The sequence below is a fragment of the Astatotilapia calliptera genome, chromosome 7, assembly GCF_964374335.1.
Source record: "Astatotilapia calliptera chromosome 7, fAstCal68.1, whole genome shotgun sequence".
Taxonomy (NCBI): domain Eukaryota; kingdom Metazoa; phylum Chordata; class Actinopteri; order Cichliformes; family Cichlidae; genus Astatotilapia; species Astatotilapia calliptera.
In genome coordinates, this window is record NC_137428.1 from 59,711,189 (window position 1) to 59,725,197 (window position 14,009).

At 41.3% G+C, this 14,009-nt stretch overlaps 1 protein-coding gene across 1 annotated transcript; it reads left to right on the top strand.

Annotated features, from left to right (window-relative positions):
• Nucleotides 1–4,215: 4,215 nt before the first annotated feature.
• On the top strand, nt 4,216–13,118 carry LOC113026862 (uncharacterized). Its single transcript, XM_026176082.2, has 16 exons — nt 4,216–4,857; nt 5,572–5,678; nt 5,785–5,999; nt 7,751–7,807; nt 7,902–7,994; nt 8,104–8,190; nt 8,280–8,390; nt 8,614–8,781; nt 9,144–9,234; nt 9,314–9,420; nt 9,524–9,724; nt 9,815–9,946; nt 10,347–10,425; nt 10,522–10,712; nt 10,811–10,831; nt 11,424–13,118. Exons 2-16 carry the CDS (start codon nt 5,603–5,605, stop codon nt 12,420–12,422), a joined length of 2,628 nt encoding a protein of 875 aa, XP_026031867.1. The 5' UTR covers nt 4,216–4,857; nt 5,572–5,602; the 3' UTR covers nt 12,423–13,118.
• The last annotated feature ends 891 nt before the right edge of the window (nt 13,119–14,009 follow it).

Consider the following 14,009-nt stretch of genomic DNA (forward strand, 5'->3'; position numbering starts at 1 on the left):
GCGGTATAAGTGAATAGTGGTGGATTGGCCAGTTGGTCATGATCGACTCTGGACTGGACCAATTACAGCCGAGGGGTTCGAACTTTAAAGTTGAGGTGAAAAGGAATGCGATTTGTCCCGTACTACTTCAGCTAGAAAGTTGCTAATTCAATCATGAAACTGATTAATGATCAGCTGATCGGCTTTTCTCTCTGCGCCAGGAAGAGGAAACCGGCGGAGGTCACGCTAAAGAACAGCAGCACGTTTAAGCTTGATCAGCTGTTATTAGAACTTATTTAATATTAATTTCTAGTATCAGCTGATGTTTGCTGGAGCCACAGCTGTAAAGCTGCTGGTCATGATATCCGTTTGGATATGTGGTGAGAGGGAAACATGAAGATGAAACCAGGAGATGTCCTTACTGAATCATCAGAGCTGAACAGGTGATGGAGAAACAGGTTTACCTTTTAGGTGACATGAATGAGTTGAAGGGAAGTTATGAACTGTTTCTGAGAGACAAATAACACCAGGATCCTTTTTTTACGTACCTGACGCTGGTAGCTGTGCAGGGGCGGGTCTAGCAATGTTTTGCCAGCGGGGCAGGTAGGGCATTAACAGGGAAAGGGGGGCACAAAGAAATACTTTTCTTCCTTATTCTTATTTAAAATGTCTAGCTTTTAATAAATAATTATCTGAATCTTACAACCAAAGTTTCTATCTGATGTAAAATGTATAGAAATCCATTATTGTATTCAGTAAATATTAAGTCTAGTATATACCCTAGTACGTTATAGTATTCTTTCCTTTGGGAAGGTACCATCTGTGCAGTCTGCAATTCTGTTGAAGAAAGATGATGAATATATTTAAATACTGGAGAAAAATAATAAATTTCTGTGCATTTGTTTTATACGTGCATTAAATTAAAATCTTGAGGCAGAGGGTGGGGGAGTGGTTCCCTATTTTTTTTTTCTTTTGCTTTTTTGCTGGGATTCTGGCAACCCTATTAGATAGTAGGGGTGCAACGATACTCGTATCGATATTGAACCGTTCGATACAGTGCTTTCGGTTCGGTACGCATATGTATCGAACAATACAAAATTTGTAATTTATTTTATCAACTTTCCTTCTGACGATGCTGTCTGTGTTGAGCGCTCAGTAAATCTGCGTTCGACTACTCAGCCTAGGCTGCACTGTCGAGCGCAGATCCACTGAGCGCTCAACACAGACAGCATCATCAGAAGGACGAGCGCAGGGCAAGCTAGCGAGACAGAAGTTAAGCTCTCCTTGCAACATGGCAAATTGAACCTTCCCCACCCTCATTCAGATGTGGCGTTTGGAATTATTTTGGTTTTCATGTGACATATGACCCTGAAGGTAAGCGCGTCATGGACTAAAGTAAAACAGTATGTTGGATGTGCCACGCAATGCTCAATTACATGGGTGGGAACTAGTGTGTTAGCGAGCAGTTAGCTCGTTAACGTGTTAGCCGTCTAGCCCCACGCAGGGGTAGCTCGATAACGGAGCACTAGTGGGAACACAACGAATATGACTGCACATTTACGCCGACATCATCCTAGTGCAAAGACAAGTGGAAGCAGACAAAAACAACAAGCATGCATGTTACAAACTTTACCCGAGTCATTTAGACAGCCGTTAGCACATGATTCTCCTTATGGGGACCTGATATGTTTAATATTGTGGCGAGCTCAGACAAGGAGGAGAGGGAGGTGTCGTTTGGTCTTGCTTACCGTGAGCTAGCCAGGGAGCACAGCCGTTTATTGACATCTGCAGAAGAACACTGCCGCTAGCTAACTCCTCAGCGCGGCAACCGCACAGCAACAACAACACACAGAGCGCCCTCTGACCCCGGAAGGACACACCGTCGCAGCGAGAAGGCGTCACCCGTCACTATGGCAACATAAACAAAACATAACTGTACAAACAGAACCCCGAACAGCCCTGACCCGCTACATAGCCCCCGCCTAAGGGGTCAGTCGTCCCCGACGACCCCATTGCCCCACACAAAGTCCTGCAAATGTCCAGGTGCCTTCTTTTGGCGCACCGCCGGTCACGACAGGCGGGGGAAAAGTCACTCGGGTCAGAACATGGGGTGCCACCATCATCCCACTTCTGACACCAATGTGGCGAGCTCAGACAACGAGGAGACGGAGGTGTTGTTTGGTCTTGCTTCCCGTGAGCTAGCCAGGGAGCACAGCCGTTTATTGACATCTGCAGAAGAACACTGCCGCTAGCTAACTGCTCAGCGCGGCAACCGCACAGCCACAACAACAACACACAGGGCGCCCTCTGACCCCGGAAGGACACACCGTCGCAGCGAGAGGGCGTCACCCGTCACTATGGCAACATAAACAAAACATAACTGTACAAACAGAACCCCGAACAGCCCTGACCCGCTACAATATGCTGCTGAGAATATAGCCCAGAAGAAGCGTATAGTATAGCTTTTATTTTGGAAAGAGCCATTTCTCTGTAATAAACTCTCTTTTCCAAAGATGAGTGACTCCTCAATCAGATACAGGTGTTACCGCGCCAGATCCGCGGCCCCGAACCGTAGTAAGGAAACCTCTGGCAGTTACTTGAAGGTTCCGTAACTGACTCGTAGCCGGCAACAGCTTACTATACAGGTCAACTCCGCTAGCAAAAAGATCGAAGGAGGCGTAGGAAACTGCTTCACCGAACTTTATTTCTTCTCTAAGGCACGAACACAGCGTACAGTGGGCTGAAACAGTTTACTCGCAGCGAGCATCGCCGACACAACTCTGGCTGTCGAGGGAGTTATTATATTCCTTTTATTTATTTTCTTTCCGTCTCTTCTGTAGCTAACCGTTACTTTTTCCCCTTCTCCGCTCTCTCTCTTCACACACACACACACACACACACACACCAGGCAGTCCCGCTACACACATCCCGAATACATTTCCCATCAGGCTTCATCCTTAAAGGGCCATGCCTGTAACACAGGGCTTGCAAAATCGGGCTAGCGATTTTTCCAGTCGGGCTACCAAAATCTATCTCTGCCCTGCCCGTCGGGCTATTGTAGGAAGGAAAAATATATGTCAATGCTTTTGCATTCTTTCGGAAATGTAGCTGGGTAATTATGTCATTGGTATCGGTGAGCCACTGTCAATATGTGACATATTGAAATCGCGTTTGAATTTGCGCTTGTTTTTTGCTTTCACTTTGCAAATATCCAGGTGCCTTCTTTTGGCGCACCGCCGGTCACGACAGGCGGGGGAAAAGTCACTCGGGTCAGAACATGGGGTGCCACCATCATCCCACTTCTGACACCAATGTGGCGAGCTCAGACAACGAGGAGACGGAGGTGTTGTTTGGTCTTGCTTCCCGTGAGCTAGCCAGGGAGCACAGCCGTTTATTGACATCTGCAGAAGAACACTGCCGCTAGCTAACTGCTCAGCGCGGTAACCGCACAGCAACAACAACAACAACACACAGGGCGCCCTCTGACCCCGGAAGGACACACCGTCGCAGCAAGAGGGCGTCACCCGTCACTATGGCAACATAAACAAAACATAACTGTACAAACAGAACCCCGAACAGCCCTGACCCGCTACAATATGCTGCTGAGAATATAGCCCAGAAGAAGCGTATAGTATAGCTTTTATTTTGGAAAGAGCCATTTCTCTGTAATAAACTCTCTTTTCCAAAGATGAGTGATTCCTCAATCAGATATATTTATTTTTTTAATTATTTTTGTTTCAGCAACATTAAATTTAAAAACTGTACTTTTGAGTTAAAATATATATTTATAATTTTAATAAATGACAAATTAAAAAGGCATGAACATTTTTTTTGTATCGAAAAAATATCGAACCGTGACACCAAAGTACCGAACCGAACCGTGAATTTTGTGTATCGTTGCACCCCCATTAGATAGGTATATGTAATTATTATTATGTTGTTATATGTTTTTTCTAAGTACTGTTTAGAATACCAGAATAGGGAGGCTGGTGTAGGTTTAAGTTTATTATAAAGGCTTTATGGCTTTTCCTAAAATACCATGGTGGGCCAGTCACTAGTCAAAATGCCCGGGCTGATTTTTTGTCCCAGTCCAGATCCCAAAAGGTATGTGTACACACTCCTTAATTTTATTGTTTTGGGAGGTTCTGTTTTTCTGTTTGTTTGTTTTTGCATGGGTGTGCTGAGATAAGTGTGTAAAGACATGTGGGTTAATCTCCAGAAGATGAACAGCTAATCCCTTGTCAGGGTCTATTAGTTGTCACACATTAATTGCTAATTGAACAAATCCAGCAGGGACGAGCTGTATTGCCAAAGAAAATGTTTAGAATCATTTAAAAATTTCTTAACTATCTCACAGCCTGAAATTTAAATCTATGTATGACCATCCTAGACCTAATGTACTAAACAAAATGATGTTCTTGTTATGCGCTGTAATACTGACAGCTGAGTTTGCCAGACACAATGTCTATAAAGGTGAAGAGTCTCAGAGTATCATACAAATCTCTTGAATTCACTTGGTACCCCAGTCTCTGACCTCATTGTCAGGTTCCTGTCATCTCTAATCTCTTTGGCGTTTTCCTCTTTGGCCAGGTAAGCCACGCCCTCAGCCTTTAGCCTCTGAGCTGGCATTTATCCCCGGACACACATAAGCTGCTGTCTGCTTTTTAATGTATGTGGGGAGGGTGGTGTCAATGTGTGTGTATGTGTGTGTTTTACCTGTTGCTGTCACTTATTTTTATTTTTGAAAGCGTCACTCTGTCTTTCTTAACCATGTTTGGTGGATTTTTGGGGTTTTGAGACTCAGACATGCCACGTCCATCAGAAGTCAGGAGGATATGCAGACTGACCAACTAGCTTCAGCGGATTTGACAACAACAGGTCAGTCAGCCGAAGTTTATCAAACAGTGTGGATGGCAGATCAATCTTGATCTATAAAACAAACTGTTCAGATGAGTGTGTAAAGGCAGGCTTCTGTGTGTTTATTTTACTTCATATAAATGGTAAAGTTGTTATTTCAGTGGGATGTGCTCACAGATCCAAACAGTTACTCAAGAGCATCGCAGACCCACAGTTAAACTATTTGGTGGTATAGTAAACAAGGTCAAGGTAGAGATGCTGCTAAAAAAATTTTTTTAAAAATCCAGCGATTCCTTAAGTCTGATTAAAAAAAAATTTGGGAGTTGTTAGTATTTCTGATATAAGACAATGTAATGAGAACACTGATGAATAGTAAAAAAAATCTTTAGAAATCCCTGATACAGGAGGCATGTGAGTATTACCAGCACTGACAGAGTAGAGTTAAGATTACATGTCTGCAGATGAACTGGGAATAAAAGTAAGGAAAGCATGTTAGAGAAACATGTAGCTAACTATTACTATTACTATTACTAGTCTGCTCTTTCTGATTGAAGAAACCCCAACTGAAACCCAATTTAAATTTATTAAACTGGATTTATAAGGCAGAGTTGAGTGTATTTGTGTTTGGGTATCATGTCACACTCTTAACCTAAAGAGAATAACTGAATGTGACACACTAATAACAATGACTATGTTTAGTTACTTGTTTTTTGCTCTTTCTCTGCCTTGACTCAGGCAGAACTGGCTCCTGAGTCCTAACCCAGGAATGGCCCTCACTGGACCAACTGCCAGGGCTCCAGTCTGCTTGCTGCTGGTTCTCTTGTATCTTCGCACAGTCACAGGTGCAACCACCTCACAGTCAAGCCAAAAGCTTAAGTTATAGGTCACACTTAATGAAGCTTTAACCCCCCGTCTATGTGTTCAAGTGTGTGTTTGTGTTTGGCACAGGAATGTCAGGCTGGGGTGGATGTTTGGATGGCCAGAATGTATCTGCAGCAATCAAAGAAAACACAGTTTGGGGAGAGATTGTTGCTGAGTTAATGGCTGACACCACAATGGAGGGAGTGCAGTGGAGCCTAATTGGAAAGGATGCACATTGGTTTTTCTTGGATGGAAGCAACATCCGGCTCAACACGTCAGCTGACCGGGTGCTTGACAGAGAGGTAATGGCACTGATAACTGAGCTGTCTACAAGGCAGAAATATTTAGATGTGTAATATACTTTTTGTAGTGGCCTTGAGCCACACTAAGGAAACTGTATTTGGAACAAACACATGTTGAACCTCACTATCTCCTTCTTGGCCCAAACCCAACCTCTCTTACTGTCATCCTCTTACATCATGGCAACTGTTAATGGGTCAGCTAGATTATCTCTCTCTCACACCAAGAAAGTCTTTCAATGTGCTGATCACTCATTTAAAACAAAAAAAATGAGATAAACAACTTCAGAAGGAAGAAGCTATAATATTTATAATACATATAACCCCAACAATCCTGAACTTAATAAACAGAAAGAAATGGGTTGATCTGTGAACAAATGACATGATAGCATCACACAGTTGCTGCAGATTTGTTGATTGTTGTACATCTATGATATGATATGAATCTATCTATGATATGAATCTCCTGTCACACTAAATCCCAAATGTTCTCTGTTGGATAGAGATCTGTTAGCTGTGGAGGCCATTTGAGTGCAGTGAATGCACTTTCATATTCAAAAAACTACATGATTTTAGCTTTGTGACATGGTGCATTATCCCGCTGGAATCAGCCAACAAAAAATGGGTCTGCTGTGGTCATAAAGGGATGGAGTTGGTCAGCAACAATACTCAGGTAGACTGTGATATTTAAACAATGATCTGTTGAAACCGAGGAGACCATATTGTGCCAAGAAAATACCCCCCACACCATCACATCACCATCACTAGCATAAATTACTGGATCCATGGTTTCATGTTGTTTTATATCAAATTCTGAATGTCACAGCAGAAATTGATAATCATCAGATCAGGCAACGTTTTTCCAATTTTCTGTTGTCCAATTTGTTAAAACTGTGCAAACTGTAGTCTCAGCTGACAGATATAGGTGTAGTCTGCTGCTGTAACCATCTGCTTCAAAATCCAGCATGGTCTGCCCATTCTCCTGTGACCTCTGGCATTAATAAGGGATTTTATTTTCTTCTTTTTTATTGTTGACGCCAGACCAGCCCATCTGGCACAGACAACCATGCTGTGTTCAAAATCAATTAAATCACCTTTCTTCCCCATTCTGATGTGATTGGCTGATTAGTTTGTATTTACAGGCAGCACCTAACAAAGTAGTCAATGCATAAATCTCCACATATCTATGTGTTTATTTTAAATATGCAATTGCTGCAGTGAAAGAAATGTTATAATTTCATACTTTATAGCATTAAGTAATCCAAATGCAGACCAAATCTAAGTTAAATATTATATAAATCATTATAGAATGGAAAGACTCTTTACATATTTAATAATCAACTCAAAAACTCAACACAAATCAGCTTAAAAACTATGATTACAACAAGTCTATTCTTTTAAATTGATTTAAAATCCTTTTATACAAATTAATGTTTCATGTTATTAGACAGGTATTGAGTGCTCACATGACTCTTATGTCCTGTTTACTGAATAAAGAGAAGTGGCCTAAATTAAGATTTGAAAAATAACCCTGAACATCAACAGAAGTTCAACAGAACATCAACAGAAGTACTAACCAGGCCCAACCCTGCTTAGCTTCTCTATAAGTGTCTTTGATGGACTCTGGTTACAAAGTTTCTGATTTGGAAAGGGACTCCATTTGAAATGTGTGGTTTTGACAGCTATGTTTAACAATGTTATCATATCACTGAATGAAAAGCTCTGCCTGTCGCCTCTTGTTTTACATCTTTTAGGCACTGGGACCCATCCTAATAGCTGAATTGACATGTCATGAGGACGGCATCCTTCTGGTACACTGTCTTCCATCATTTTACTCATAATTCCTCTTTGTATCATTCCAGATTCAAAGCTGAATATATGTGTGTCTTTTTGCTGTTATTTTAGAGTGTTTACAGCGTCCTGGTGAAGATTCTTAATGAGAATGATAATTCACCTGTGTTTCCAGAAAACACAGTCCAGACTCTTATTATCAGTGAGGTATAGGGCTTTCAAAAATACCCGCACGCAAATCTCTGCATGTGTATATTACAATAAAAATTCCACTCCTGCTGCCTCAAGTGCTTCTCTGTCTGTCTGTGTTTTCAAGCTGACTGCAGTGAATACTGTGGTATTTACTGTCCAGGCCACAGATGCCGATAATGACAACATCATTTACTCAATTGACCAGGCATCCGTAAGTTGTATTTTTCTACCTTTTAAATAAAAATTGGAAACATAAACAAACAATTTATCATTGTTTATGTATTTGTGTGTATTCCACAGCCTGATGCTGAATATTTCAAAATTGATCTACCAAACAGTGGCGAGGTGGTGCTGGCCAAGCCTCTAGACTATGAGACCAAAACTGTGCTTACTGTCACCATCTATGCCTCAGTATGTACATTTATTTAATTTATATTTCTTTGATTCTAATCACGTGAGTAATTGTGCAAATATATACATATGTTGCTAGATTGTTTTTTATCCCAAAAAATAAAATAAAAATACAATCAAGATTTGATTCACTGGTTCTCCTGATTGTAAGACTGTAAGAAAAGCTTCACTGTATTTCATGCTTCATGACCAGTGTAATATATTTGACTTGTCTTTATTTCAGGAAATGAACACTGCTGAGCACTACAATATCAGCACCAGTACCACCATCACTGTCCAAGATGGAGATGACCAATACCCACAGTTCCTGCCCTGCACGTGGCTTTTCCAGGAGACTAATCAAATCTGCACCAGCCCTGTGTACACGGTCAACGTCACTGAGGGGGAAGAGGTCAGGTGCTAAACCCTCCCTCACAGATGGCACACACATGTCATCAGAGCAACACAGTGCGTGGCTATCAGTCGCTCAGAGTTTGGTAAACTTAAAGCTGACAAAGTCCAAAATGTTAGTTTTAGCAGATCAAAACACCCAAGATAATGCTCTGAGCTTTATTTTCTTAAAAAACAAAATAAAGGATATTAAATTTAAAAAATGATGAATTTCCTTTATTTTTTTATTTAGATTCTATCAAAAAATTTTATGTTATCTGGCATTTTTGTAATTCCCTGTCACAGTTCAAACAAGACTCAGATCCAGTGGCTTGGTTACTACTTTATTAGAGCTGATTTGAACAAATATGTATAATATTGCAGGACATTTTGTTGGACTTTTCTCCTGGTCCCATTCATGCAGTGGATGGAGACAGAGGACTCAACTCTTCACTGAGTTACACCATCCTGTCAGGTAAGATAACCAGCAACACAAATCAGTATTTAAAAATGTTCTGTGTTTGTATCTATAACTGGGTTTTTCTGGGTTGCAGGAGATGATGATGAACATTTCACGATGGACAGGCTGACAGGTGAGACGAGGCTCACTCGAGGGGTGAGAGACAGGCTCATAACTCCACTGCTGTGTCTTCAGGTCATGGTAAGGCTCAAACACACTGTAAGTGGTAGGTTTAAAATGTATGACGTCTTCTTCAGTACCAATCTCATTACTGTGGCTTTTTGTCTCTATGTCATTCACCCAGGCATATCAGGATAACGACCCCAGGAAGTATTCTGTTGCTACAGTGTTGGTCCGAGTTCTGGCAGCGAACCAGTTTTCTCCAGAGTTTGACAAGCCTGAATATCGTGGCTTTGTAGTAGCAGGAAAAAGTCCAGCCTCTCTGGTCGATACTTACGGTAGCAAAGCACTAGTGCTACATGTACACGACCAAGATTTTAACCAAGTATGCACTGTGACATGCACAGATACAACCATGCTGCCGATGGTCAGTGCAGTCTGTAATGCGTCACCTTTTTTCTCCACAAACTCACAGGGTTTCAATCCAATGATCTACTTCACGTTCAATCCCACATCCAATCACACAGACATCTATCAAGTCACACAGGAGGGTCTCCTGATAGCCAAGACCAGCGAACTCAAACCAGAACAGGAATATGTTCTGGAGGTGAGCCTCGAAACTGTACAGGCTACAAACCTTATGTTGTGTTACTTACATTTAGCACTTTTTAAACAACCGTTTGAATTGAATCATACATTACAGAGAATTTAAATAAAGTAGTATAAAATAGTTCATATATATTCAATAACATTGTCTTTCTATACTAAAATTGTAGAAACACAGTAAGAACTGGTGGGGGGAAATGTAACCAATATGTAACAATGTAAAATCGATTGGCTAAAATATTACAACCAGTGTCTCCCTGTAGTTACTAATAACATAGGCGAGTTTATATTAGGTCTATGTGAATCATGTTTTCTGTGCTCCACTTGCCCTCTGTCTTCCACGAAAGTCTCATAAAAGATGCATGTAAATAAGATAATGATGCCATTAAAATACTTTGCAGGTTATGGCTGTAGATCAGGAATCAGGTGATGCCACGTTTGCTACCGTAGTTGTGGAGGTGTTACCTGAAGGGCAACCAAGTAAGGTGACCCATCTGCACACTTGTATACACTGCTGATTGCTAATAATCCTGCAGACTAAAACAGCCTCTTCATGTTTTACTTTGTTTGCCCCAGTCCCCTATGGTCCACTGCGAGGTGATCACGTGATCGGCTGCACAGTGGGTAAAGCGTTGTTTCTGAGCATGGTGTTTATGACTGCACTTGGATGTGTCCTGTCTATACTGATGTGGCTGAAGAAGAAACAGAAGGGAAAGAGAGGCCCATTGGAGAGAGGCTGTGTAGCACAAGGCAAACATCCCAATGTCGTAAGATAATTTATGACTAAAATATTTACTAAAATTAAAATTAACATTTTTTATTTGTCTGAATGTGATCCAAAATATTCTGCCATTTACTCCCACAGAGCTTACGATGGTTCCAGCTGGTGAGTGGTCTCTTGTTTGTTTGTTTGTTTGTTTGTTTGTTTTGTTTTAGAGTTATCTGTATCCTCACCATATTTTTTTCCTGTAGTAAAAACTGCTTGTCCTTTTAATGTTACCTTTATAGCATATTTATCTTCTATCCAAAACCAACTAAGGGATTTAATTACAGTTTTACATCTGAACTCTTCTAATTCTGCTAAAAGTAAATGATCAGGTTTTACAAAACTGAATGAATAATAAAATTCATGTAAATACAAGATACAACTTCCTCACTAGTTCCAAAATTTCCAAACCCATCTCATGGCCTTCATCTGCAGATTTAACTCAAACTTCCTATTACAGAATAACACGCACAAAAGGTGTGGTCAAGAAATGTCACATGGACCCTGCTTGTCGAATCTACTATTTCTAATGTTAAAGTTTATACAGTATTTGAATATTCAGAGTACTTTATAAGTCTGTGAGACTCGAGGGCAATCTGCATATTCAAATAATCTTGCTCAGGATGATTTGCTTGCACCGTCTTTGTATCTCTGTGCAAAAAGTAGCTTTATTCCTCTGTGTGTTGATCTGATGAATGTAATCACTCCTCAGATGAGTCATCATAATACTATGCCACAAACGGAGGAAGTACCCTACAGCAGTGAAGAATATGGAACTTACAATCCTTCCTTCAGCTTTACTGAAAACCCAGGAATCTACATCCAACAAGGATGTACCCCCTGTCAAGAACCGACCCCACCCACAGATACAGCTGTACCTGACACCAGCTCCATCCCCACTGAAACTGTAACCTTTGACAATAATGTTTCTACACCAACCAACATATCTTGCATTTCGCCCACTTTTACAGCCCCTGCAAATGTGAGCCCAACAGATAAAACTCTGGGTGCTGCTCCACCCAACGAAACCCCTGGTATCCCACCAGAATCAAACCCGGAGTCTATTGAGGAACAATCTAACATCAGCCCAAGCCCTGAAACCGATGACGCTGATACAACTCCACCTGTAACATGCCCGGATATGCAAACAGGCTCCAATGATGATCTTGTTGACCCAACAACTAGCCCCTCCTCTCAATCCAGTATTCCATTCAGTCGTACCCGAATCGCTTCAGCAGAAATTGACAAACCCTTTCGTAAATCTCGCGTGAAGACGCCCTCATATTCGCCTTTATTGTCCACATCCATCCCCAGGCAGACAAGCACACCCCCACCCACCCCAGAGGATGTCCCTTTAAAGGCCACATTGGTACATATAGATACCTCTCCCACTGAGACGCCACCAGAAACACCAGAGCGAACGGCGGTAGCTCTGAGCACAGAGGTGTACCAACCCTCTACGTCACTGGATGAAATAGAATCAGAGCGTCTCGACGGGACAGCAGACAGTAGCAGTCATCCTGAGGAAAGAAGGGCATCGACAAACTCGGTAAACACCCAAGATGACCGCAGGGTGGGGGAGGATGATGATGGTTTTCTGGGAGATGAAGATGCAGACAAGAACAGTGAGGGTGAGTTGGAGTCAGACGAAGAAGAGCTGCTGAGAGTGATGGCTCGTTGTAATCCCATTTTTATCACATTTAGTAAGTGATGTCACTATGATATCGCAGGCGGGTGACAGAAGATGGCGCAGGTAAGACGAAGATGGAGAAATCATGGAGAAACAAAGAAGCACTAAAGGCTGGCTCTGCTGTTCTGAAGGCATAAATGAAGACTGGGTGTATACACAGTGCACTTGAAGGGCCACATCAAAAAAAGGCCTGCATGTGTTTGCACTAATAAGCTACAACATTAAAACCAAAGTGCAATGTTCTCCTTGGAAATCTTGAGTCCTGTTGCTTTGATGGTGCCACTCACCCAAATAGTTGCATAGCTGCAGATTAAGGAAACCTATCCAGTGAGATGGCACTCCCCGGCAGCAGTGGCCTCCTTAAGCAGAATGATGCTCACAGAGGCTCCCACAAACATGACAAAGAGGCTAAGTTAATGACTTGGACTCTTCACATACTAATCTTACTGAACATCCGTGACGTACTGAAGACCTGGAGTCAATTTTTCTGAATAATGTTTCAGTAACACAAGAGGAACCTCCATGATATTTTGACACATGGTTTGAAAGTTGTAGCTTATTAGTCTATATGTAAAACAACATGTAACGTGTAACATGTAGCATGAAATACACCATGCTGATCCATTCATAACACATACAGTAGTCATAGTCTAAATAAGATAATAAGGATACCATGAAAATGCAATACAAATAAATAACACACTGTTTTAAAACAAATGTAAGCATAAATTGAGATTTTGTTGTCCAAACATTTCACACTAACCAAATATACGAGTTTATCCTGAATATGATGAAATATGTGAAATATACTTCAAAAAGATAAATATACACAAATCTCAGTGAAAAGTGCTGCTAAAATTCCATCCAGGCTGAATATGGGGGGTCGGTGGTGTTGCTGTGGGTGTACTAGTCACAAGCAAAACACTTGCTGTAATATCAGAGGACTATGTAAGGCTAACATTTAAATCCACAGGGATAAATGCAGCTCCAGTTTATGTACATGTTGTAACAAAGAGCACAACACATACTTGATAATGATCGTTTATCAGTAATCAGAATGTTCAAAGGGATAATCACAGCAAATGTCTGATTTTCTGGTCACATTCCAGTCAGTGACGTCTTTTTGCAGCTGTTAAAACCCCAGCAGCTGCCATCACATGACACAAGTACAAAATCTACATTTAAAGTCACAGTGCAAAGCACAGCCACATTTGAAAAGCCACTTACCTGTGCATCTAAGGTTCCACACCGTTATGAATTTTGATGAGAAGAGATTTACACTTATGAATGTACTTACTTACAGCATAAAATTAGTATAAAATATGTGTACATTCATCACGGAACATCAGTTTGAAATCAAAGAGAACAGGGGAGCACATGTTACAACAGGCATGGACACATCTGAAGTTTTAATCTCTCAGTATTTCAAACACTCAGCGCCATCAGTACCCAATCTGTTCATCTACTCTTAAAGGCTCCATTCTGATGGACCTTTTCAGATCTATGTCAACATACACTGCATGTCAGTGGGAAAAAAGCCAAGGAACTTCTGTAGATCTTTATCAAGCTACAGAACCGGAGAAACTATTTCCTGGTAGGAAAATGGCT